This window comes from Podarcis gaigeae (genome assembly GCF_964106915.1).
Source record: "Podarcis gaigeae genome assembly, chromosome: 11".
Classification (NCBI taxonomy): domain Eukaryota; kingdom Metazoa; phylum Chordata; class Lepidosauria; order Squamata; family Lacertidae; genus Podarcis; species Podarcis gaigeae.
In genome coordinates, this window is record NC_139687.1 from 8,071,896 (window position 1) to 8,099,793 (window position 27,898).

Below are 27,898 nucleotides of genomic sequence, written 5' to 3' on the forward strand. Positions count from 1 at the left end.
TATGATTCAGACTGGAGCCATAGAAACCTATGGTCCCTAGCTGTTGGTTGAAAACAAGGCAGCAAAATGCATTATTTCAGTTACACAGAAAGTATTAGATAGGGTAGGAGACTTGAATTTGTTTCAGATAAATCTGCAGGCTTGATGCAAAATCAATTTGCTTAGCAAATTACACAAATATTGCAAAATGTTGGAAGATCTCTGCTCATAAGGCTATTAGTCATCATTGTAAGATCATATTACAATAGAGTTGCTAATCCACCAGTCATTTTCTTTTGCGCCCCAGCAGCCTGCTGTGAAATGTGGCTTTATAAACTGTCCAGCTGTTGTGACCAGATGAAACTTTTCAAACATGCTCCTAACCCTGAGGCAAATGTTTACTAATCAAGAGTTTAAAAAATTGTCGTCTATTTTTTTATAGCTATTGTAGATGTGGCAGAAAGCCCCTGCTTAATTTTACATTTGGTTTTTCATGCTCGGTTCCAAAAAATATGTTTAATGAGAGGTGGGGATTGTTGCATAGGGTGCTGATGTCCCAGGATCCCCATGTTGGTGTTATGATGAGCACCAGAACAAAGGAAAGGAAAGGAGAAAAAGATACAAATGCATTTCTTTTGTTGCCTTTTCCCAGCATTGCATCCAATTGTGTTGCAGCTGGCTGCATTTTTAACCTTTTGATTTATAGTGTTTCCTGACAGTAACGCTGTAGCATAATTCATTTAATAAGCATGCAATCTGTGTATCTCTGGGGGGAAAGAGCATGCATTTCTTGCAGTGATGCTGGGATATAGTTCAATAATGCAAGTTGAGATGGGAGCTCAAGGTACCCTTTAGATTGACAAGATCTGAGGAGGGTCTGTCAACGATGAAATGGAATCAGAGACAGGAGGGAAAGGATTACACTAAGTTCTATATCTTTATTGAATTTTATTTTCTCAGCTTTGGCATTATTTGAACCAGAATCAACTAAAGCCAATGGAAATTTTCTACCCTGACCTTCACATTTAGGAATCTATTACTTGAGGATAAAATGCAGCCAAGTCCAGGGCTTTTTTTTTCCAAGAAAAAGAGGTGCCGGAACTTGTTGACCTTTTTTTTAGGGAGGGGCACCCAGCCAAACTTGTTGAGCTTTTTATGACACGAATTGCTGGGCTGCAACACCAGAACTTGCCAAAGAACTCACCAAAAAGCCCTGGCCAAATCCATATTTTGTCTCCCACAAATCTGTGGTGAGAATTGTTTGGGCATTCTCAAGTGCCATTTTGTGATAAAACATCTTGGTTGTGCCATGGGAAAATTATACTCAATTTTGAGCTCATTGTACAGAGATTCTGAATGGCAGATTTGATTATTTGGCCTGCATACCTCTGTACAGATAATATATATATATATGTGTGTGCACATTTAGACAATGTGGCTGCAAATGCAGATTTTTACGGGTTACCTAGCATAAATATGAATAAGAATCTTTAACCAAACATCAGATACAGAATAAATAACAGTTTTAAAAGGTTTTAATGTTTAGTATTCCTCTACACCATAAAAAATAATGGGATGGATTCCCAGCATTTAAAACTATGAAGAACAGAGTATAACATCTAAAGTATAAATAATTGCTTGCATTCTGAATACTAGCCTTGTTTCTAGTGGCATTTGTAGTATTTTTCCTAGATCTGAGCCACAGGTGCAAGGAAATGACTTCACATGTGAAACATTAATCAGTTTGCTTTTTTCTCCTTCATTTTGACTGCATGCTCGGTATGTTTTTAATAGTAGTTTTTGTTTATTTTAGTTGAGTAGCAAGAAAGTCTGGAATTTTAGGGCAGGATTTTTTAAAAGTCCATTCTGGTTTCTGTGAGAGAATCCATTGACTAACACCTTTCGGTGAAATTTGTGTAATGAATGGAGTGTTGGTAACTATAAATAAATAGAAATGAGTATGAGTTGTTGATTCCACTAGTGCAGTTAAGGTTGATGTTTAGTTTGGTGATGAAAAATGAATATCTTGGGGATAAAATACTTCACAGATTTTAATTTTCTCATTGTAACATCTGCTTCAACAAGTAAGCAGCTGTAATACTGATTCATTTGTTGAGATCATAATTTTGCATCTTATTATTAGTTCAGTCTTATTAATATGCATGCTAAAATAGCTAAGCTTTTCTATTGTGTGTGAAAGTGTTCTACAAGTTCCATTTTAACTGATCCTTATCTTCATGGAAAGTATTTTGCTAGCTACATAGAATTTTATAATTCGGTTAAAGTAGATATACAAGCATGAAAATGAATGTGTCTTCTTTGTTCCAAGAAAGCTTAGCAAGTATTGTTCCAGTTCTGTTCTTTTAGAACTCAGCAACTGCAGAGTTGATTGAAGCTTTTTCTGTGACTAAAACTTCATCAGGCAGACAGAAATATTTGCTCCATTGGATCATTGCTTTTGCATTTTAATATTTAGACAACTTGGGATTATTATTGTTTGGCTAGTTAGGATCAAATTTGTTTGTATTCAGTGTCTCCATCTGTCTGCCAACAGGAAGGCATATTGTACTGGTGCATTTTGATAATAAAGACTACCCGGATACATTTGACTCAGCTGGAACAAAAAGAAATGAGAACGTGTGCAACAACATTTTGTCCTTAGCAATTGTTTTATCTAGATGTGCCTTACAGAGATAAAATATTTTCATCATGGTATGCATCCCAATCAAATATGATTACAGTACAATTTAATAATATGCCAGTTCCAAACATTCTGTTCTGTGTTCCAAAGTTTATGACACACTTTAATGTGACCCCCCCCCCAAAAAAGTCAAAATTTGGCTATGTATATGAAGGGCTCTGCAGATAGAAGACTTACCTCCAACTGCTCTAATAGCACCCCAAAGTTCACCCATTTACTTGCTTCCATAAAAGTGAAAAAGTCGGCATGTACCACATGTAGGAACATTGTGGTAGGGAAAACAAAAGCACCCCTCCGGAGTTCTGTAACCCCTTGGGTCCTTGCAAACACTCTCTTTACTGCTTCATCATTCTTCCTGCATCCCTATCACATGATGTCCTGCACTGTCCCAAAGAGCCCTTCCACACATACCCCAGCTAATTTGAAGGGGCAGGGGCTGCAGATGAAGAGGAAATATTCAAAAATCATGTTCCTTGCCTATTCCACTGATGAATGCCACTGAATCAAAGAGTCTTCCGTCACTGAGCAGCAGCACTGATCCAGCCCAATAACAATACAGTAAACAAATTACATATTTGACTACACAATAAGAATAGGCAGATTGCATCCTTTTGTGGTGGTGATGGTGAAATTGTGTTTGTCTAGGTATAAAGATTTGTTTTGGATAGTGCAATTTTGAATATGCCCACAAAATATAAATATAGTCATATACAGTAGGTGGTTTTGTAATTGTTCTCTGTTTGTTAAAAGATGCTCCTCATGAGGCCAGGGGAACATCGCCTGGCTGTGAGTGCTGAACGCCGCTCCCTGCAAAGCCCTTTCCACCTGGCCTAGGGGGCGGGGCCCAGACTCACCAGCCCTACTATGTTAAATAAGTATTCTGTAGTTGACCTCCTTTGTAATGTTTTATTTTGAAATCTTTAAGATAATATTTTAGTTTTCTGTTATGTTGCTTTGACTATATACAGTGGTGCCCCGCAAGACGAATGCCTCGCAAAATGAAAAACGCGCAAGACGAAAGGGTTTTTCGGTTTTTGCGTCGCTTCGCTAGACGATTTTTCCTATCGGCTTGCTTCGCAAGACGAAACGTCTTGCGAGTTCTTGCGAGTTTGTTTCCTTTTTCTTAAAGCCGCTAAGCCATTAATAGCCGCTAAGCCGCTAGTAGCCGTGCTTCGCAAGACGAAGAGACTCGCGGAACGGATTAATTTCGTCTATATTTTACTTTCTTCAGATTGTTTTATTGATTTAATATGCTGTAAACGGCTTTGATATGTTTCTTAAAAACATAAAGCGGTATAGAATAGAATAGAATAGAATAGAATAGAATAGAATAGAATAGAAATAAATAAATAAATAAACAAATAAACAAATAAATAAATAAATAAATAACATTGACACTTAAGCCTTTGAAATATAAATTATTTATACAAGTGGGACTTGCAACAAAATGTTGCATTATGGTGTGTTTCCGCTCCAGGTGGTAGCAATTTATCCTGTCCCTCTTCTAAGTCACTACATCTCTCTCTGTCATCCCAAATTCTACATTTTCTTACCCATCAGCAATCGAAGGCTGCTGAGCACACCGAGTCCTCACTGGGCTGTTTTGGGATTTTGTCTTTTTTAAATAGATATATCAAATCATGATGTTAAATAGGTATGCAAATCATGGTGTTTCCCCAAACCAACTTGGTGCTGTAGTGGCTGCAAAAGGATAGGTACCCACACCTCAAGTTTGGAAATAGAGGGGATGATCCACCCAGCACAAGTATATTTGTTTATCGATTTCTTACTTATGACTTCATATTATGTTCCTGCATTTCATCTTCTTAATTTTCTAGTTGCCGTTGCTAAGTGTTCTGATCTCTTGTGATAGCTGTCTGTAAGCCTTGACATTATATTCACATGTCTATTTTAAATGTTATAAAATGGAATAAACAGTTCAAGTATTGTTAAGTGTGTATTTTTAAATTCATGTTATTAAATTGTGGTCTTTTGTTACTCTTCCAGGACTTTCTTCATTTATTACTGAGCGACATCCCACAGCTAAAACGGTAGGTCGGAATCAGCCTGGGAAAGACCATAATGGGTATATATTCAAAATGGGTTTTGTCTCCAGAATCTCTGCAGATTAAAAGCTTGTATATAAATCTTCCATCAACTTATACACAGACAACAAAATTTAATGTGTGGAATTCAGCGTCATGCTATTACAGATAGCATGCACAGACATACCAACATATCAGCTTGCCCAATGGAACAATTACCCCTCCCCCTTATGCTTTTTTGCCCCTGAGCCAATTTTGGGGAGTCGGCAGGAGAGGGAGAGGGGAGTCCCTGTTGGGCAAGTAGAAGCCCTGAAGGGGTTTGTTAGGTGAATTCTGCCCAATGTGTTTGTCATGCCTCCTATCTAATAAAATAAAGGTAAAGGTACCCCTGCCCGTACGGGCCAGTCGTGTCTGACTCTGGGGTTGCGCGCCCATCTCGCTTAAGAGGCCAGGGGCCAGCGCTGTCCGAAGACACTTCCGGGTCACGTGGCCAGCGTGACAAGCTGCATCTGGCGAGCCAGCGCAGCACACGGAAACGCCGTTTACCTTCCTGCTAGTAAGCGGTCCCTATTTATCTACTTGCACCCGGGGGTGCTTTCGAACTGCTAGGTTGGCAGGTGCTGGGACCGAACAACGGGAGCGCACCCCGCCGCGGGGATTCGAACCGCTGACCTGACGATCGGCAAGTCTAGGCGCTGAGGTTTTACCCACAGCGCCACCCGCATCCTTACATCTAATAAAATAAACAAGGGCAATTAATTAATTAATATACTGCCCTTTACCTGCAGATCTCATCTATAGCCCCTCCCAAGAGCTTACAGTGAACTGCACAAACATTGTGGGTGCAGTCCTATACAGGTTTACCTGGGAGTAAAACTTACTCCTAAGAAGACATGTATAGGATTTCACTATAAGCTTAATTAATATCATTTGTTTAAAGGAAAAGAGAAATGTAGGCAAAGAGAAATGGAAAACGTTTGATATTCTAAAACTGGAATTACCGTAGTTTGTAGGTCTTTGATTTTAAAACACTTTCACAGTTCTATGGAAACATCCAGCCTCACTGACTTACATAAGCAGGATACCATAGTGATATCAGCTAATTCTTTTCATTAGGAAATCCTTTTCATATTCTTTATAACATAACCGATATTCAATGGTTTGGTTTTATCATAAAGCAGACTGCTGGATCACTAACAGTTGTGTGTGGTATAAAATTTTATTCTACTATTAATTTGTTTCTGCTAGGATGTTTGACTATATTGTGGAAGCTTTTGTTGTGAAGCCTTGGTTTATAAAATAAACATTTTATGAAAAACCAAAATTATTGAAATAATATGGATTTCTAACCCCCAATGTTTGGGGGAAATCGAGATACCTGGTTCATTAAATCAGTATGTTTTGATTTTATTAATGTTCTTAGATCTTTGAATAAACTTGATTCTCCCATTTCTTATTTGTATCAATTTTAATGTGCCAGGAACATTTTAATTTTAAATAAGAAGGTTGTAATAGCTGTTTATTCAACTTCTCCCTTAAGAAAGTATGGAGAAGCTTTTAGTTTTATGATAATTTACTGTATAGCTGTGAATATACTATGCTGCCAGCTTTATATATGGTAAAAAGTTACAGTGTGATGCCAAGAGCAACAGAACATGATGTTTATCTAAAACCACACTTTTACCTGCTGCCTGTAGTGGTAACCAAATTTTCCCACTCATTGCTCAACACATTTCATTTGCTTGTATAATATGGGAGAAGAGTTATACTTTGTCCATCTGAAATGAAGTATGTGCATAATGACCAAATATTGTCGTTACTGGAATGTGTTCACATATTTAAAAATATTGGTCAGGATTCAAAAAGCCATGCAACTGGTTCTGTGAGCCAAAGGGAACTTTGGACTTGGGGTTCTTGTTTTGTTTGTTTGTTTTTGGTAACACCAAGCCATTATGCTTCATGGTAGGCTTCTTCTGAAATCAAGGGGTGTTTCAAAACCAGCTTGTGATAGATACTGCATTGGCGGCCGCTGTTCAAAGGAAAATGTCAAAAATTCCACTGGACTGGTGTGAAATTTTTGTATGAGCTTAAGCAGTTTTGGGGATCCTAGCCAGTATATTTATTCAGTCTTTTCCAATACTGAAGCTAGGAAATGTGTTTTTCTTGGAAGGGACAACACATTCCCAGTTTCCTTTCTTTTTTTCAATATGCATCTGTGATCATTTTGAATCATATTCCTAAGATGACCATGAATTTTGGCAAACCTTGTCCTAAATTCAACAGTTCACCATTATTGTGGTCCCCAGCAATCACATACTGTGTTGTAAGTGTAAGGGAAATATCTAGACCACTTAATGTTTATACAAGGAATGCTGTTGCATCATGCTGATCTGCTTGCAATAATTATACAGGGCACAGTAATTATTTTATGTGGCTTATTCTTTCGGCATAAAGTCATTCTTCTAATACTGGATATCTGAATCCATAAAGTGAAACCAAAGAGATTATATAGAGCCATATACCAACTGCTGTTATTTTTGTATTGTTGGCTTGCACTGAATTGGCTGCATTCAAGTGCAATGAAACTACATATAAATATCTTCATATTTTGTTGTTTAGTCGTGTCTGACTCTTCGTGACCCCATGGACCAGAGTACGCCAGGCACTTCTGTCTTCCACTGCCTCCCACAGTTTGGTAGCTTCGAGAACACTATCCAACCATCTCGTCCTCTGTTGTCCCCTTCTCCTTGTGCCCTCCATCTTTCCCAACATCAGGGTCTTTTCCAGGGAGTCTTCTCTTCTCATGAGGTGGCCAAAGTATTGGAACCTCAGCTTCACGATCTGTCCTTCCAGTGAGCATTCAGGGCTGATTTCCTTAAGAATGGATAGGTTTGATCTTCTTGCAGTCCATGGGACTCTCAAGAGTCTCCTCCAGCACCATATCTTCATATACCTATATGCTTATATACATTTAGCAAGGGTTGCTGATCCTTGACAAGGGTGCTGATCTATGCACTGGCAACTGTGAACCAGTGGTCCCTATGCTCTGCAGCACCGTCCCAATCAGCACAATCTCAGCATTGGCTGCAACCAGCTGATAAAGAAAGGCCGTCTCCTTGGTATGTGGAGCTGCATTGGCTGGATCCCGGGTGCAGAGGGATGTTGGGTGCCATGTCTTTGGCTGCACCAGGCCTGGGGACTGTAGTCTGTCTGTGCTGGGCACCTTCAAGCTCTATGGATTCATTGGGTGCTATGCTGCTCATTTTGGTAGATCTTACCCCTTTAGTTGCTTATCTTCATTTTTAGGGGAGGAAATAATGTTTATTTCTGTACAACTTGTGTAGCTTGTTAGTTTCACTTTCAATCTAACACCTGTTCTTGGCAAAAATGGTAAACAACTCTTTGGCACAGTATAGTGCAGGCTTCAGGAACCTATCCGCAAGCCTTCGGAGCATGGCGGGAGTGCCCACCACGCTCCGAAGGCTTGCGGATAGCAGCCTGTTCTGGGGGCTGGGGTCGGGGGAAGCTCGGGCATCCCCTGCCCCAGCCCCGTGCCTGGGGGGAAAATAATTTTTCCCCCTTTATTCCCCCCCCCAAAAAAACTAGGTGCATCCTATGGGCCGGTGCGCCCTATGGGGCGAAAAATACGGTACAATAATTTCCATAGCAATCAGACATGTGTGGTTGTAATTTCCTGACATTTTTGTATTCTGAGGATGCCTAAGTGTTTTTTTTAGGATACTTTAAGGCACATGATCTGATGGGGAAAGGCTAGTGTTGAAAGAAAACTCTATAACTGAGGCAACCAGTGTTCTTAGTCAGTGGGTTGCCTCCATGGTTCAGCTGTAGTTCATTCACCTCACTAGACATTACTGAGCCATTTCTGCCTTCGCATGAAAATGCCTTGAAATAAAACTTTTTGCACTGCCTATGAATTTCACTTTTGTATTTCCAGAATTTTATCACAACAGTGGATGGGTGTAGTTGTTCTTCTCTTCCCATTCTCTCTATTCAAAGCATTTGTTTTAGCTATTAATAAAGTATGACTCTTGATCATCTTGTCTGTTTTCTAAGTTATGAAACATAACATGGTATGCCAATATTGAAATATTTTCTGCTTGTAAACCAGCACTTGTCTATTTCTCTATCAGTCTTAAGATGGCTTCGTGTCATAACTTATTCAAAGCAACCTTGGCAATTATTGTTTTTTGTGGATTTTCAGAATCTTTAGACTCCTTCACAGGGCTGTTATTTTAATGCAATCCTGGAAAACCTACAAAATGGTTTATGTTTGCATGTAGATACAGCCTTTATATAGGATTTATGGCTCCATTTTTTCAAGGCTTTGCACAGAAGTCAGTTCTTGGCTGCTTCCTTTCATGCAAGTTGGGACACTCAATTTTTTGTCAAATCCTCTTACCTAATGCAGCCCTCTGTGCCACATCCCATTATTTTCTGAAGCACCACCCAACCCTTGGGCAGCAGTTCTCAGGGTGAGCAGTAGACTTTAGTGAGTAGAGGGGATTGATGACAATCCTTGACTAGTGTGAGCAAAAGTGCTTTCCTTTAAGTCAAAGCCACTACTGGATATAACACTTTGTATCTGGCACATTGGTTGGATCCAGGGGGAGCTTCTTCCATTTGAGGAATATGATTTCTCTGTCTCAGTTGTACAAAACACACAAATTCATTATTCTTTGTTAACAGAGCCTTCTTCAGAGGCTTGCTTAAATTAGTCTACGAAGTACTATGTTCATGGATGGCACAGTATGAATCACAATCATAATCATAATTAAAGGGAAAGGCACACTTTCAAAAATGAAAATAAATTCATTCTTTGTTTAAAATCTTTCTCCTAAGTTGTGTTACTCTTGTTGCATCTGGTTAATGGACAATCTAAGTGTCTGGGAAAGTGCTGGGTTTATAAGCAAATGCTAAATTACAGCTCCTTTGACATTCCAGGAAATGCTTTTTACTTTTAGCTTACCTTCTTATCTAAATATTTATGAGGAGACAAGGTATTCCATGGACTGAAAAATCTTAAGAGATACAGAACCAAGTTGCCCTGGATGTTGGCTGCCTTTTTAACTTGGTCCGTGTCATCTCCCTTGCGGATGTATCACTTTCCCTGAACTTCCCTTTCCTTGTGGGCCTCTGCATTATTCCCATTTCTAGGTGTAAAAAGTCCCATGCTACCTTATAATGTAGCTTGGTGAAGCTAAAAGCAACATACGAAAACATATTTTTACAGGTTCAATGGTCATCGTGTGTACTTTGTGGCAAACATGGGTTCGTTGCTATATGACCGTGATGCCAAACTTGGTCCTCCAGCTGTTTTGGGACTACAACTCCCACCATATCTAGCTAACAGGACCAGTGGTCAGGGATGATGGGAATTGTAGTCCCAAAACAGCAGGAGGGCCAAGTTTGGCCACCACTGCTATATGATGTGTGAACAGTGGAAGGAACATTGAAAGCTAATTACAGTTTTTAGATTCTGTAAGTTAATCTCTTCATTGCTTCCCTTGCCTGCTTTTGTCCAATCTGCAAGGGACATGAATCTAGGATATGCAGTTGAGGGACAGGAGTGCAGGGGAGAAGTTAAGCACCACTTACCCACCACTGCCATACCCTCCCCACCATTTTTTAGATGTTTAGCAGAGAGCTAGGCTCCCTGGCCTTGGCCTTGGCCTTTTGTCAAACGCCTAATTCAACCCAAAGTCTTCCGTTTTTCCTGCTATTTCAGCTCCTTACCCACATATCTTAGAAGGCAATGGAAGGATGAAATTAACTAAAACGGGAGCTTCTGGTCTAGTCAGTTCCCATCCAGCGAACTTATCCTTTTAAGAACTAAAAACTTATTGCAAAAAACATATTTTTTTCGGTGAGGTGTGCTACTCATTGTGGACAATATTCAGTACCCACGGTACAGCAAAATAAAAACATTTACTAATCATATTTCTCAGAACTTGTTTCTTCTTTTCTGTAGCACAGCTAGAAATATTATGAAAATCGGGGGGGGGGGGGGAATTAATCGCACAATGGTGGATAAGACAAAATGTATATATGCATCATGGCCTGTGATAGCTTTACAATATCAGCAGCTATTTCTAATCTGTTATATGAACCTATTTTTATTCCCACTGAGTGTAAATATGGAAGTCTTTGTCATTTTCAGGCTGTTATGCTTCAAAAGTACATTCTGCGTTTGCTTGGAATAATTGATGTGATATAGGGGTGTTTTTAGGGACACGGGTGGCGCTGTGGGTAAAACCTCAGCTCCTAGGACTTGCCGATCGTATGGTCGGCGGTTCGAATCCCCGCGGCGGGGTGCGCTCCCGTCGTTCGGTCCCAGCGCCTGCCAACCTAGCAGTTCGAAATAGGGACCGCTTACCAGCGGGAAGGTAAACAGCGTTCCGTGTGCTGTGCTGGCTCTCCAGATGCAGCTTGTCACGCTGGCCACGTGACCCGGAAGTGTCTGCGGACAGCGCTGGCCCCTGGCCTCTTGAGTGAGATGGGTGCACAACCCCAGAGTCTGTCAAGACTGGCCCGTACGGGCAGGGGTACCTTTACCTTTACCTTAGGGGTGTTTTTGGCCAGCGCACAAGATTATTATTTTAGAGGCTAGAGCTATTGAGATTATATTAATTAGTCTCAGGCAGTTTTTTACTGTCCATTTCTGATTTTCACTTAAACAGATCCTCATTCCTTTCTACTCTTTTTGCAAGCTGAAGACAAAAAGCCACACAAAAAGAACTGCAGAACACCTGTTCATTCTTTCCAAATGTTTCATCAGTGCATTTGAGCTTCTTAAACATATGTTGTCAGCTTCCATAACCATTGAATTCATCACTCGTTTTTACATGTACAGTCCAATCTGCTTTTCATTTTCAGGTGTCATGATCTCAGACATTAGTAATTAGAAAGGACAAAACCAAGCTCAAATCAGTTTGAGATATCACTGTTTAGATTGCAAACCTCGTTTCTAACAAAGTGTTGTTTAACGACATATTTTATGTATGTTCCATGAATAAGGTTAATTTTTAATTTTCTTGGAAGGTATGGCCTGTCAGTTGAAAACATTTTCCAGAAGTGGCTTGACTGCACAGGAATCCCAAAGGTAAATGCAAAATATCTGTTCTGAATAGGATCCAGATTATGAATTTGTTGAGCATGTTTTTCAAATTACTGTTTGTATGGTAACAGGTATGGAATAAAATAAAAACCCAGGTTTAATGATATCCACTCTAGCTCTTTAGGCTGCACACATATGGGAATCCATTTTTATCAGTTGCAGATTTCATTTTCTGTCTTCCTCAAAGAGATCCCGCCAAGAGGAAAATCTCTTAAACCTTATTTTATTACTAAACATACTGTTCACTGGAAACTGTTCTATTGCAGTATTGTAGTGATGCTTCACATCTTGTTTTAAAAAGAGGAAGGTATCAGTTTTGTGTATTACTTTTGCCAAAGAGGGGGGAAATTAAATATTTGTTAAATTTTAAATTTATTGACTGTTTCGTCTGTAGTGAGGGGTTGTTAAATGGTGTGCAACTTTTCTGAACATTGTACCAAGTACAGAAAGTTTTGTTTAAGTCTCCAAAATTCTTATTAGAAAATTGACTTAATTCTCAAGCATTGTGTGGTAGTAAGATATCAATTCTATATAGGATACCCAACCATCTATCCTATGCTAGATCAGGAATTGCTTGTGCAAATGGATGTTGTGCTTATGGTTCCTGATTTTAACTCCCTTATCCAGCACCAGATGCTCTTTATGTGGTTCCCATTGCTGGACTGGGAATTCCATACACACCCTTTAGCAGATTTCTGACATTGTCAGCTTTGATAGAACCAGTCAAAGAACTGAAACCGCTGAACAAGTGATTGACAATGTCTCATCTGACAGCATCAGCCAGCTGGTGGGTAGGTACATATAGATCAGTTTTGGAACTGAACTATCTCTGAGCTCTTTCAAACAGGTCTTAAATACTAATTTCTTTATTGTGTCCTTTGGGGGCAGAGGATGCTGGGTCTTGGGCTGTAATTATATATATATATGTGTGTGTGTGTGTGTGTGTGTGTGTAATTTGATACTTGTTTTATATAGCACAGAATAAAGTATCTAGGCAGTGAATTAACACGGATATAAAACAGCATAAAAGTCCTTAACATTTGGACAGCGAGCCACAATAATGTATGTATTAAGCTATACATCAGAAAAGGCTCATGTAAACAGAAGGGCCTTAAAAAGGCATTCAAAACAAAGTACAGATGGTGCTTGCTTAATATTGTATTGTATTGTTTGTTTGTTTCTCAGGTTTCTCACCTGCCCTTCAACATAAGGTCCCAGGGCAGGTTACAATAATAGGATGTACAGCTACAAAACCACTGCAATGATAAAATCTCTAAAACCATTCCAAATGGAACAAGAACCATTAATAGTCAAGGATTTCCACAACTGGTTACTTTTATATTTCTAGCTACATACTTGTAGATCCTATATAATGCATAGATCCTGCTTTGTGTGCAATGGCCCCAGGTGCATTTTCTGGTCCCATCCTCACAAAGAGTCTCAAGGCTAGCGTTGCGTTGGCAGTGACAGCTGGTGTGGCAAACCACGCCACACTGCTGGTTGAGGGGGCAAAGAAGGAGAAAATACTATAACCTGAAGAGGAGGAAGGGTGCAGAGTTCAGAGGCCTCACTTTAATCCCTCCATCACCTAATGAAGAGTCTCCCTTCAAAAATGGCTCAGTTTATTTTGTCTTCAATGTAAGCAAGAACCATCAAAACTCCTCACAACCATCCAGTATATGGGACCAGTTAATATTCTGCGAATACTAGGTGTTACAGCATTAGCAAATCTAAGTAGCATCAGTAACATGGATGGAAACACTGAGAGCCCCATGTAAGAGCAGTTTGGGTAATCAGTGGTTTGTTTTTTTAAAAAAGAAACCCATCACCCAATATAAAAGAGCCTTTTCCTACATAAACTATATTCCCGCCTCACGCCTGATGGTGCAAATCTTGAATAATATTTTGCTAAAAATAAAGCCTGCTGTAATGAATTAGGGAAGGTGCTGTTTTGTTAAACCTTTCCCACTTCATTTTGAAGGTTTCTTCTACAAATTTGGACATGTTGTTCTGGTCTCCCCCCCCATACAGCAGCAAGTTTGTCTAGTGACTGGATTGCAGTAAGGTTTTCCTGTGCATCACATTAAATGCATGTGCTGAAAAACAAGCAATTGTGTGAGACACAGAAGATTTCAGGAGGGCATTTTCCTGAAACCTGCTGAGCCTGGGTTAAATAAGGTCAGCTACATTGTGTTGTTGAATTTGCTGTTTATCAGATCAGGATGTACTGCAACCTCACGAAGTGACTCACCACAAGAGTAGCTTTTCATCCTCCACTAGCCTAATAATGACTTAATGCCAGCAATTCTGGTCTGTGAGTGTAATTGACATGGAGTAGTTCAGAAACAGCTGATTTTAGAGCTGGAAAGAACCTATTAAGCAATGGTGCAGCCTTACATTCCCCAACACTCCTGAAATCAACCATTCTAGTTTTTTGTTCTTGTTCTCCTGTTTGCTCTTAAACATCTCAAGAGCTGTGGTTTCTTTGCATTCTTTGAAACACACTAGCACAAGCCTTAATCATTGAACAAAGTTGTTTCCCCCCCATTCAACATACATTTTTCTCTTCTGTCATCTGTTTACTAGTGCACCACCCAAAGTAATGGATGATGTTAAACTATGCACAAACAATTGCCATGCCCACTTTAAGCATCTCTCAGTTGTTCAAACAAGTCACAACCAACCCAGCCCTATAATCAGTTCATATAGTTGACTAAATCCTCTTTGGTTGGCCTATGTTTTCTTCTGTCTCTGCTGGAAATGCTGGTGGTTTTTTGTTTTGAAAAAGACATGAGTATGTTTGCTCTTTTTCCCCATGATTAATAATAATAATAATAATAATAATAATAATAATAATAATATTTATACCCCACACATCTGGCTGGGTTTCCCCAGCCACTCTGGGTGGCTTACAGCATATATCAACACATAATAAAAATCAAACATTAAAAACTTCCTGATACAGGGCTGCCTATTAAACTGTGTCTCTGCAAATGAAGGGAAACATTTATATTCCTCATGCATCCACGCTAGCTCCTTTCTCTTGAATTGCAATCCTTTCCCACTTTTTGCAGAGTTCCACATTGCAACTTTTCAGTTTAGAAAAAAGGTAAGGGCGACATGATAGAGGTTTATAAAATTATGCATGGTGTGCAGAAAGTGGATATAGATAGCGCACCCCCCCCCCAAAAAATAATAATACTAGAACAGAACGTTATCCAATGAAGCTTTACACTTGCTTATGTCAAATCACATTTTCCATTTTAATGATCATACACCTAGTTCAGAATGATCTTTTTGTAGTTCCTCATAATCCCCCCCCTTTTTTGTTACCCCCATGAAGAACTTGATGTCATCTGCAAATCTGGCCACCTCCTGGCTCAGCCATAGCTCCTGATCATTATACATAACTTAATACTAAGACTTGGGGGAATACCCAACTGAACACCCATCCATTCTAAAAACTCCATTTATTCATGTTCTCTGCTTTCTGTCTCCTGACCAATTACTGATCCTTAAGTGGATTTCTCCTATTCTATGACTGCTAGGTTTACTCAGGACTCTTTGGTGAGGGACATCATTGACGGCTTTTTGAAAGCCTGAGTACACAGCTAAGTACACTTGATTATTTATATCTATAGGCTTATTGTCATTTTAACAGGTTAGTTAGACTAGACATATCTTTACAAAATTTACACTACCTCTTCACAAGACTTGTTCTTCTATGCCAGGGGTCAGCAACCTTTTTCAGCAGGGAGCTGGTCCACTGTCCCTCAGACCTTGTGGGGGGCTGGACTGTATTTTGAAAAATAATAATGAACGAATTCCTATGCCCCACAAATAACCCAGAGATGTAGTTTAAATAAAAGGACACATTCTGCTCAGGTAAAAACATGCTGATTCCCAGACCGTCCGTGGGCTGGATTTAGAAGGTGATTGGGTCGGATCTGGCCCCCGGGCCTTAGTTTGCCTACCCATGTTCTATGTGCTTGTTAACCATATTAAAAATGCATTCTACTATTTTTCCTGGAGCAGACATCACATGAACTGGTCTGTAATTTCTTGAATCTCCCAGGCTTCCTTTTTTTTAAACAGTATTACACTGGCCAGTTTCCAGTCCTTAAATATGGATGCTAATCTTAGGGACAAGTTACATATTTTTGTTAGAAGATCACTGGTTTCACGTTTGAGTTCTTTAAGAATTCTTGGGTGGGTGCCATTGAACCCAGTAACTTGTTTGTTTTAACTTGTCAATAGCCTCTGATTTGTCTTTTGAATTGTCTCTCTAAATTATCCTATTTAGGTTTATCTTCCCATGGAAGGGGAAGATTTTAACTATTTTATTTCCTTTCATTCTTTATATTATTTTTAATAACAAAGTAAAAACACTTTATATAGCAAAATAGTGCCATTGCAAACAAACAAACAAACAAACAAACAAACAAACAAACAAACAAAAAGTCAATAATTAAAACCTGCCAGTGGAAAAGAAACTGGCACTGAGAGAAATTAAAGAGGTTATTAGCCACTAATCCTTCAGTTTTGGCCAACAGGAAGCCATAAAATGAGCTGAACCTGCAAATGGGAAGCTTTAAATTAGAGTTAGAAGGGACTTTTGCTACACTGACTTACTTGGGAATAGAATGATCTTTGCCATGATAAAATACATTCATTGTTGTATAATAGTGGTATATTAAGTACGCCAGCCCAATTTACTTTACTGCCTGAGATAGAACAGCAAATGACACTCTCCCCTCCCCAAGTCAAGTTACCCAAGACTGGCCAAGTTATTTTGCTACCTAAGGCAGAAAATCCTACAAGCACATCAAATCAATTAAATAATCAGCCATTTGTCACCCTTTCATGACATCCCAGATCAGCTGTTTGGGGGTAACTGTTCCTTCTGCCTAATAGTAGCACCAGCTCTATACTGTTTATAGTTCACTTGCAACAAATTATGAAAATTCACTAGTATATGAAGGCTCTAATCTAAAGCTGTATATGAAGGCTCTAAAGACTTCTGTCACCATTTTTTAATGAATGAAACATAGGTAAATGGCATTCTTCCAAATATCAGGCCCAAACATTTCCTAACTGATACTCACAATGATCTTTATGTTCTCTGTTAATGGGATTCTATAATCGGGCTGCAGTAACTGGTTACAGATCTTTTCAGCAAATATCTGTTTTTGTTTGGGCTGACTCTTGGACATTGCAGCATGAGTAGGGAACTGAGTTAGCGCTGAGGTATAATCAGCTATTATTGTCTAATTATGGTTATTAGAAATCTGTCCTCCAGACTTTAGCGAATGCGTTTACCGAGTAAGGAAAATTCTTAAATTTTTAAAACGCCCAGTCAATTCAAGGCATATATTTTTGCTGGAACATATTCAGTTCATTTTATATTTTTTACTTTAAAAGTTTCAACATAATATAAGTGATGTTGGAAAATATTTCTTGAATTGCTCATAACCTTGACTGTTTCCTAGACTGAGAATGCCAGTACAATCCTTTACACGTGTCTATTCAGAAATAAGTCTTATAGAGTTCAGTTGGGTTTACTGTCAGGTAAATAGGCATAGCGTGGGATGCGGGTGGCGCAGAGCCTAGGGCTTGCTGATCAGGAAGTCAGTGGTTCAAATCCCTGTGACGGAGAGAGCTCCCGTTGCTCAGTCCCTGCTCCTGCTAACCTAGCAGTTCCAAAGCACGTCAAAGTGCAAGTAGATAAATAGGTACCACTCTGACAGGAAGGTAAAGAGCGTTTCCGTGCGCTGCTCTGGTTTCGACAGAAGCGGCTTAGTCATGCTGGTCACATGACCAGGAAAAACTTTCTAAGGACAAATGTCAGCTCCCTCAGCCAGTAAAGTGAGATGAGCGCCGCAACCCCAGAGTCGTTCGCGACTGGACATAACTGTCAGGGGTCCTTTACCTTTAAATAGGCATAAGACTGTAGCTCAAAAGCATATTTTCACAATATATAAGTTATATTTCAAAGTTGTTGGGGGTTTTATTTGTTTAGTTAAAATTGTGAGATGTATTCAGCAGAGAAGTAAAAGCCATTCTGGATCACTACTCTTGCTCAGATTTAATGTTTGCTATTTCTTCTCACTCTTTCTCGTGCCTTTCAGAGACTTTGGTTTTGAGCATGATTTATCTTCACACAATGAGGACAGTTAAACTGAAGCAACCATCTAAAAACCTCATTATTTGTGTAGGTCAGGTACATTTCCCCAAAATGGGTAATACAGATTTTCTGCCCAGTAAGCATATTTTATAACCCATCATTTGGAGACTGTTTCCCTTTTTTCTGCTCTACTGAAGCTTAACAGTTAGTCTTCCCAGTGCCTTAATTTTGAAACTTAAACTCACCCGCACTTAATTTTTGCACCACTACACTGTGGATTTATACACTGAAGGTTACATCCCCTGGTTCCATGGCCAGAAGGCAGCTTGTGCACACAATCTTTCTCTTCCTCCTCTACAGCTCCTGTAGCTGCAACACCTCTCCAGAGGGTTGGGGACCCTCCTGACTGCTTTGAGAATTTTCTGATACCAGGCAGAGGAATCTTGCAGACAGCAGAATACTTCTTGTACAAGGTTCTTCTGCCCAATTTCAGGAGATCCTGCCTCCCCTGCTGCTCAGGAGGGGCCCCAATCTTTTGGAGAGCCTTTTGGGGGGCTCAAGAAAGAATGGCGAATCTAGTCTAGCATCCCTTTCTCACGGTGACCAACCAGATACACATAGGCAACTGGTTTTTAGACTTATTACTGCCTGCAACTACAGAGGCAGAGCATAGCCTCCATGAATTAAGCTACTTTCCAGAATCCCCCTCCTGGATGCCTTTTTAAAAACCGGTGTTACAATGGCTGATTTCCAGTCCTCAAGTTGAGTTCTTTGAGAACTCTTGGGTGGCTGCTATGTGGACTTTGTGGTTTGTCAGCTTTTGTTTTGTCTAACAGACTTGTCAATTAGGTCACCACAATCTGCCTCAGACTGCCCTACTGCAAAAGTTAGTTCAGGCACTGGGATCTGCCCTATATCGTTTGTTATGAAGTCAGGTTCAAATAATTCAGCTTCTCTGCTGAATCTCTTTTCCTCCTTTAGTACACCTTTGACTCCCTTGTCATCCAAGGGTCAAACTTCCTCCCTAGATGTTCTCCTGCTGTTAATATATTTAAGGAATGCCGCCTTGTTCTGAATGTTTTTAACAATGCACTCCCCCCCCAAAAAAAATATTAATTTTTTTTGGTATCCCTTACTGTCTGCTTGCACTTTTTCTTTCTGCCTAAGTTTGTGCTCCTTTCGCCCCCTCTTTACTTGGTCAAGACTTCAGTTTTTTGAAGGAAGCCTTCTTGCTTCTAATAACACTTTCGGCTCTGCTTGTTAACCATGCTGGCATCTTCTTGTTCCTCACCTTTCTTGATCTACAGCATACACTCCAGTTGATCTTTTAATGCCATGCTTTTAAAGAACTTCCAACTTACAAGTGCTTTGAAGTGCTTTAACCCTCTTAGCTTCAACTTGCTTTTTACCAATATCCTCTGCTTAGTTCATGGTGGGTTCATTGTTGCTTTTGAAACCAAATGTGACCATACTGGATTTTTTTGGGCAATTGATAATTTACATGTGTATTTAATTTAAGAGCATTCTAGTCACTCCTCCCAATTAGCTAAAACTTCCATCGCACACTAGGTCCTGGAACACCACTCAAGATTAAGTCCAGGGTCACTGATCCTCTGGTCAGTTCCATGACGAACTGTTCTAGGGCACAGTCATTTAGCGTATCTAGAAATTTTACTTCTTTGTCATGACTGGAACACATACATAGCCAGTCTATGTTAGGGTAGTTGAAGTCATCCATTACTACAGCATTTCTACTTTGGGATGTTTACTTGATTTCATTCTTCATTTTAAGGTCTCACTTCCTGTATATCCTTCCCTGTCCTTCCTCTGAAGCTCATATCCAGATATACCCATGTTGCACCACGTCTCCTTGTTCCACCAGGTTTCTGTTATGCCCACTATATCAAGGCCATCGTCTAAGACCAAGTCCTCCAGTTTACCCTTCTAAGTTCTCTGGCACTTAGGTTATTACCTGTAGTGTGTGGGCCTCTCTGAATTGCTATTCTGTGTCCCTGCACTCAAAATGCCTAGCTCTACGGCTTCCCCAATTACATTTTCATCAATGTTATCTTCATCACAAGAGAGACTGGACCCTCCTCAGCTCCTGTCAACTTCCCCCCTGCAATCAGAGGGAGGAGAAGAGGGAAAAGATCAGTTGTGCAAATTGCTTTCCATTTGTACAATCATTGGGTACAATCCAGAATTTAGATTTAGCACATTGAAGCAGAAAATCTAGTTATGAAAACTTATTGTTCCTCCCCCCATAAAACAATGAGGTCCAGGAATAAAGGTATAGTACACCTGAGGCAGCATTACTCACAAGAGCCTGAAATGGGAACATGTGTTCTCTTTCCTGAATAAGCCTATGAACTGGATCCCTAAGGTGTTTATGGTAGCTTTAATAAAGCTTGAATATTCTTTGTGGTTCGCCTTTTTCTGTTAATCACACTGCTAAGCACAAAAGCTGTGTTATGTGCAGAATGGTTGAGTTTATCCCTAGTAGAAAGGAAATATGTTTGGTATCTACAGAACAATAAGAGTTTGCTGCCTGGCTGGTCAATGCTGGATCAAGTTCACATTCCCAAGCTCCCTCTCTCCCACCTACATATCCAAGGGGTGGAAACACAGAGGAGGGAGGAAAGGTCTGTTCTTGCACAGGGATGTGAGCTGAGACTTTCCTAATATGGACACAGCTGAGCCTGCATTATATTAAAAGCCTATTTTAATCTGGGTCTTGCAAAAACATCCCAAGAAAAGCAAAGAGATTAGCTACCAATTAACTCTTGCTCTGTTTTCTTTGGCCATCCAAAACAATTCAAGGAGAAGAGAAATATGCTGCCCCTTAACTGCTTTTATTTTAGAACACTTCAGCAGTCGTGTTGTTCCTCGTTTACTGAAGTTCTCACACAAATATTCAATGTGAACGTTTCCCTCTGTATACAGTAATAAACAGTAAAAAACACACACACATTAAAAAAGTTTTTTAAAAAAGGAACAATAAATTTCAGCCATTTGGCTGCTGATTTATAAAGTATATAAGGTGGCTGTAGAATTTAATGTGGTGGTGAATAGCCACTCCAGGCTCCTAGCTTCTGTTCTCATTGTCCTAAGAAGCCAGAAAATACCTCTCAGGATTCAAGCAGTATATAGCTCCACAGGGCAATGCATGTCTGCTCATTTCAGAGAAACTCTTATGATGGCCATTTACAGTAAATACTTACACTCCACCCCTTTCTAGCTCTTTGCCAAGATTTTCAGTCTCTGGAGACTTCTGTCATGCCAATAAAAGAGGGCAGCTGAGTTCACTTCAGACAGCGTGACCTTCCTCAGCACTGACTGTTTCCAGCATCAAAGATCCTTGATAGATTGAAGTGGAGACGGTGCGGTTGCAAATACAATAGGTATAAAGAGATGCCCGCCAATGATAGCCTTCTATTGATTCTAGAGATGTTTGTTAGCTAGCATGGCCACAAGCACTACAAAACACTTCTGTAGTTGTAATACAAATCTGTTATTTCCAAATTATAAAATACAGGTATTTGGGTTTTTATTATTTAGATGGGATTGGCTAATAACCCTGGTCATATGTGACCCTGTTTAGATGGACACCATGCTACAACCAAATGTTTATACAAGCTTAACTCTTATTTCTAAGCGTGATTCTTGAGAATATTAATAATAATAATAATAATAATAATAATAATAATAATAATAATAATTTATTATTTGTACCCCACCCATCTGGCTGGGTTTCCCCAGCCACTCTGGGTGGCTTCCACAGAAACCAAAAATACAGTAAAATCACACATAATATAATAATTTATTATTTGTATGTTTGTGGGAGATCATAGGCACATACAGAAAATGTTGCTGGAATTGTTATTTAAATCATTTTCATGCTGCCTTTCTACCTAAAGAGCACGCAAGTCAGCTTACAAATTATTTAAAACAGTAAAGGGGGCATTTAAAATTACACTGAGTGACATGTGTTTTATTTTTTATATGTAGAGCACTTAAACTGGGTACTTTGCAGGGAGGCAAGGCTCACAGTCCAATTATAACTGAGATGCAAATGGGAAAGGGAGCTGGAAAACTACGGTATGTGATGTGCTGTATTCTAGCCACTCACAGTTTACTGCATACTCCTCAAAGAAAGAGCTACATGTGGACTCAGGCCTGGCTGATGACAGATACTACCCAACAGATCCTTGGGGAAAAGCCATACCTTCATGGCAGAGCATGTGATTTGCATGCAGAAACCCCATGTTGTATCCCAGTTAAAAGGATCAGGTTGCAGGTGGTGTGATGATGATGATGATGATGATGATATTACTTATATCCTGTCCATCTGGCTGGGTTGCCCCAGCCACACTGGGTGCCTTCCAACAGAGTATAAAAAACTTAACGAAACATCAAACTTTAAAAACCTTCCAATGCAGGGCTGCCTTCAGATGTCTTCTGAAAGTCATATAGTTGTTTATCTCTTTCACATCTGATGGAAGGGCATTCTACAGGGAGGGCACCACAATTTCAAATTGATATTTCATGGTACATTTCAAGACTCTTTAGCATTCAAATAATTTTCACTTTTTCTTAAGAGTAAGAATATAAAAAATAGGCATGCCAGCTGTGCTCTTCACTTTGAGGTGCTGTATCTTCCTGTGATGCCAACACACATCCCTGTTTAGTGTGATAACCCATCTCATTCGCTGCCACTGTTCAGTATAAACTGGTGATCTTCCCAGAGCCAACTGTTTGGCTGCTATTGGGAGCAGGATGTGACACTAGATGGACTGTGTGGTCTAGAAGAGCAGCTCTTATTATTGGTGCGTCGTCATAGCCGATCTAGAACTTAAATCTCCTTTTAGAAACAGCCTTTTCCTTGCTGCAAGGCTATTCCCATTGCTTTGATTCATACACATATCCAGTTACGTCTGCATAATAACCACACTGTTATCACATATTGGGCCAGAACTGAGTCAGTGAAATGCAAAAGGACTGTAGTAACCCTAAGGATCAGGTTGTGAGACATTAAACCTGCTGGGCCACAGGAAGCTGCCTTATATGGAGACAGTTTCTGGTACGCAGTTTTTCCATGTCCTACCTGGAGAGCTGGGACCTTCTGCACGCAAAGCATGCTCATATAAGCTCTGCCCTCTGAGCAGTTCCTAGCACTAAATAAAGAAATGTTATCATTAGTAATGTATGTATCTTTTCTGTAGCATTTATAAGATGGAAAGTGATTCACACCACTGATTTGCATAATTTGAACACGTTGCATTTGTCTGAATAAGGGAAACCTGGAAACTGCTTGTTCATGAAGCTTATCAGTCACTCTGGGGCCACATTATGTGAACTGTGCGAAAATTACTTTTTCTACAAGCATTTTGAGTACAAATGTGGTAATAATTAAAAGACCAAACTATAGGGGTGGAGGCTAATTACATGAATTCCAATTAAGTGGTTAAGACCAATTTTAGGTGGGCCACGTCAGAAAATTAGTTTCCATTTAGCACAGCTAAAAATGTATAAAGAGCACCCTCCAGTTAGTGAGGTTGGGTTAACTTGCTCAAATCTACTCAGTGAGCTTCATGGTGGAAAGGTTCTTCAGCATTCAAATACAACACTTTAGCAAACTCTGTAGCTAGAATATACAAAGTGGGACTTAGTTCACGATGGGTTCTTTGTTGTTTTTGGACCTGAAAGCATTGTCAAATCGTGTACCAAACATATGCTTTTCAACACCCTTTCCTTTGATTATTGCCTTTTTTCCTATTAGCCTTTGCCCATGAAATGGCATAATCGTTAACAAGTAGCAGCTTTCAGTTATTACTTGTATCCTATTATATGTAAATATAAAAAGCTGAAATAAGATTTTCTACTGTGATATCTCCATTAAGTCATTCTTCTTTGAATAATATATTTCATGGTAGTGTTGCTTCTATTTAAAGCAAGGAGTTTGATCTTGGCTTTGATCTAAAGCTTTTGATCTTGAAAGGTTATTGTGGTAATAAAGAAAAGGGCAGGACAGTATCTTTTTAAAAACTAAAAGCAGTAAAGTTAAAGAGGTGGTCAAGATTTAGTGTGCTCTCATTTGACATACATTTATGTTGTGACATCTGTTTGTAAATGCATCTGAATTCTATGCAGGAGAAAGTCTGCTTTGTCTGACTTTTCAGAAGTACAGATTTCTTTTTTGACCTTTCAGGGAATTCATAAATGCACATGTAATTTAAGTGTGCCAAGTATAATTATTCCAGAGTTATGTTCTTCTTTGCACATATAACTGGAAAAAATGAAAGCACAGCCCTAAATGTGAAGTTTAAAAAGTCCAGCTCTTCGTTGCCGGTGACTTCCAGTGGTTTGAAGTTTTCCTTGAAGCCATCAGTTTAGCAAGCAAAGAACCTTGAGTTTTCATGAGTATCATGAGTCTAGACATGTTTACTTGGTAATGCAAAGTTCAGTTGCATTTACTCCCAAGTAAGTGTGCACAGTATAGGGTTGCAGCTTTAAAGCAAAGCACTGGCTTTGCTGATCTGAGGCCTGATGGAGGAGTCAGCTGTGGAATGCCCATGACTAATAGAAATGGCAGGATTCCAGTTGCAAAAAGCAAACTTAATGCTTGCTTTTAAGATGCACTTCAGAGTCTCCATGGGATTCATCTGATACAGTTCTGGATTCCATAGAGGTCAAGGAGGTATCTGGAGAGGGGAGTTTTGAATTATTATTTGCATTGCAATGTATTTTCAACAATAAGAAAGTTAGAAAGTTTGTTAAAATACTTCTGGTTGGAATTAGGGCTGATAATAGCTGCTTGATGATGGCAAATAATGCATTACAACAAGCATTCTAATACAAAATTGAATGGTATAATATGAAATATGTGGCTCTTGCTTTTCTCTCCTCCCTCTACTTCTGCAGCCTCTCTTTTTCCAATCTGTATTTTCAGCTTGTATCCGAAACATATTTATCTGTATACTTTCTAGCAGGAAATGATTATTTTTCTCCAGCAATGTGAGATTAATTGAGCCGAGCTCAAGCGAGAAACCGTATTTTCCCTTTATGGGCGGAGAGCTGAAGTTGAGAGAGAGAGAGAGAGATTTGCCCCTGGTTAGCTGGCGGAGGCAGCGCTTGCTCACTGTTCGGGGATTTTTCTGTGTAGTTCGGCCTGGACCGCACAATTGTATTCCAGGCTGATCGCATTGACTCTGCTCAATCCTCGTGTGCATGCAAGACCCGACAACCTGTCGTCTGCACGCAGTTTGAGGGAAACTTCGGAGGGAAGGGGGGGGCAGTTTGCTGGCAGTGAAAGATTCCAAGCCGAGCGTTTTACGCAAGGCAAGTGGAGCTGGGCGTAGAGGAGACAGACAGACGGACGCTATAACATTTGAATAGTGACGTGAGCCGTGACTGCCGAGCTAGCTGCTCGAGAGTAAGTCTCCCCCACCCCTGTACCTTTTGGCGACGGGTTGAACAAAGCCGATCGCTCTCTGTATACCCTTAAGGCAAGCTCCTCCTCTCCTCTGATCTCGGAGGCTGGAACACGAAGCGGGAGGGGGGGTCCCTCCTTCTCTCGTAGGTGTTTCGTTTCCTAAGGAGGTCCCTTGTGTTGCGTTGCAAAAAGAGGCACGGCGGCACTTCGCTCTTTGCAGCCCGCGTATGCAATCGGGAAGGGGCGTCCATAGACCCAAGCGAGAATTCTGCGCCCAGGGCGAACGCAAGCAGATCCCAACCGCGCGTGCAAACAGGAGGAAGGCGCACCAAACGGAGCGCGGGGAAGTTGCTGGTCGAGTCAAGGTACTGCTTGCTTGCGCGCCCGCCTCTCCCTCGTAGCGAAAAAGAAACGAGAAAGAGGTGGGCCAGGCTAGGACCTGGGAAATGTCTCGGTGAGAGGGACTAAACAACCCGATCCCCCGAGCTCTTTTGGTTTGCTGCGCGGAGGTAAATAAAGAAGCGGAGCGGAGAAAGTTTTTGCGCCAGATCTGGGAGCCTTCTAAAAGAATCTGTGCATCCGATCTCGGGGAATTTGGAGGCGAGGGGCAAGGAGAGAGCGGATCGCATCCCCCAAGCGAGCTGCCATCTAGAAAACCTCAGTAAACTTGCACTCTATTTGTCTTTCCCATCTAGCCTTTGCTGGAAGAGAGTCAGGCATGGCAGGATTGTCGGCTAGCCCAGCAAGTGAACGAAGAGGTAACACGCTTATTTTGGTTAATAACAGCATTTTCTAGGCTTACTGTTGTTTTTCCTATCCGTGCCTGCCTTGAGTCTTTGCTCTGTAATGTTCCCTTCAATTTATATCAAGAAGAGTGTCACTTTAAAATCTGCTGTTCCTTTGTATTAACTCTGATAATACACGTATGCCTTAGCGAACCTATTATGTGAAGCTGAAGGTGTGAGAAATGGGCAGCATTTTTTAATTTTTGGAAAAAGTGCAGCCAGACCCATAGACGCTACTTGGAAAGAAAGTCCCATTAAGTCAATGGCACTTGCTTCCCAGTAGTTGTTTTTAGAATGCTCTTAGAATTTTGTGGCTAAACAACAAACTGTTTTGATATAGCCTGGTCTTTTCTTTATGTTTTGAGTAAGAGTGCTACTGCTGTTGTCTGCATTTGAGCAACACACACAATTTACTGCATTAAGATGGGGGTGGGGGGGGGTGGAATCCCTTTAGACCAGGCACAAATTACTAAATGGATTATCCAAGAGCATGATATTGCAGACTGGAAAAGTGCTTTTCACCCCCTCCCTCCATTTTCCTCTTATTTTCCTTTTCCGGTGAAGCAATGGAAAAATGTGTCTTGAGTCTGTTTATAGTTTCTTACTCATGCTGAATAGTTGTACTCAGGTTGCCTCTTCTTAAGAAAAGCTCTTATGATTTTGACCTGTAGGTTGTAAAATGGATTCAAGTAAATCAGAGAGCCAGAAAAAGCAGCAAAAGGAAAAGGGGATGCGAAGAAGTTGGTTTCCAAAAGGTATGGGCTCCAAGCGGGCATCTATTCTATATAATAACCCAAGAAGTTAACGACAGAAACTTTCAAACGAAATGGAAACAGTACAACATAAACCAATAAGTCTGTGTAAGCATTTGCTGGATGAGGTATCATTTTGTCTAGCAATATTTCTATAGAATACTGTTTGATACACTGCATTCATACTCATTGTGCTGTCCTGGTAGAATGGAGAGCGTTTTTAGAGAAAACAAGCACCTTCTCAGTACTTTGTTATTGGCTCTTTATACACCCAGGTAAAATATTTCTGCCTTTGAGAACAAGTCTGGTCAATGTCTTAGCGATACAGAAATGAAGAATATAGCAAATAGGTACATTGCAGGTTTCAAAATAGACAGAAATAAATTATTGGTGGCTGCATGTATAGCTGTAAGGTGTTCAACAGGTTTGGTGCAACCCAGTCCTGCTTCTATGTAAGTCCAAATTAAAAAATAAAAATAATACAACTATTGTAAGCAGTTCTTAGCAGATTGTTTAAGGAAAGCCTGAAAGTTTTGCCTGGTGGGTACTTTATTACTGTTGTTTAGTTTGAATAACATTTCCTGTTTCAGCAAATAGTATTGCCACAAATACGTTGAGTTGTGCTATATGTTTGCCAGGATATTAGTTATGGATGCCCTAGTCCATGATTAGTTAAGCTGACATATTTGGATTTAAGGTGGTTTGCAGCACAATCCTGAGCATGTTTTACTCAGACGTAATCCCACCTTTTAGTGGGATTTACGCCCTAGTCCAAGCGCCATTGAAGTAAATGTAGCTGGCAGCCCCCTCCTAGACACATTTACATGTAAGTCTTAGTGATTTTTTCTGTGCACAGAATATGCCTCTGCCTGATTTTCAGCAAACCCCATGTCCTCTGCAGACACCTGCACCATGGCCTAACTCACCCCATTCTGTAGGGTTCTC

The 27,898-nt window shown here is 40.1% G+C and overlaps 1 protein-coding gene across 14 annotated transcripts in view; it reads left to right on the forward strand.

Annotated features, from left to right (window-relative positions):
- Window positions 1-27,898, forward strand: part of AOPEP (aminopeptidase O (putative)) — a 186,998-nt gene that overhangs the window by 79,339 nt on the left and 79,761 nt on the right. For 7 of the 14 annotated variants that reach the window (XM_083702003.1, XM_083701991.1, XM_083702005.1 and 4 more), the window contains 4 exons: window positions 4,688-4,731; window positions 11,785-11,845; window positions 26,112-26,174; window positions 26,873-26,956. In XM_083702003.1, the coding sequence (XP_083558129.1) occupies window positions 4,688-4,731; window positions 11,785-11,845; window positions 26,112-26,174; window positions 26,873-26,956 (252 nt within the window). Of the gene's footprint in view, window positions 1-2,533; window positions 2,684-4,687; window positions 4,732-11,784; window positions 11,846-26,111; window positions 26,175-26,872; window positions 26,957-27,898 lie in introns of those variants that run through there. The other 7 variants (XM_083701994.1, XM_083701993.1, XM_083701992.1 and 4 more) reach the window with 3 other exon arrangements.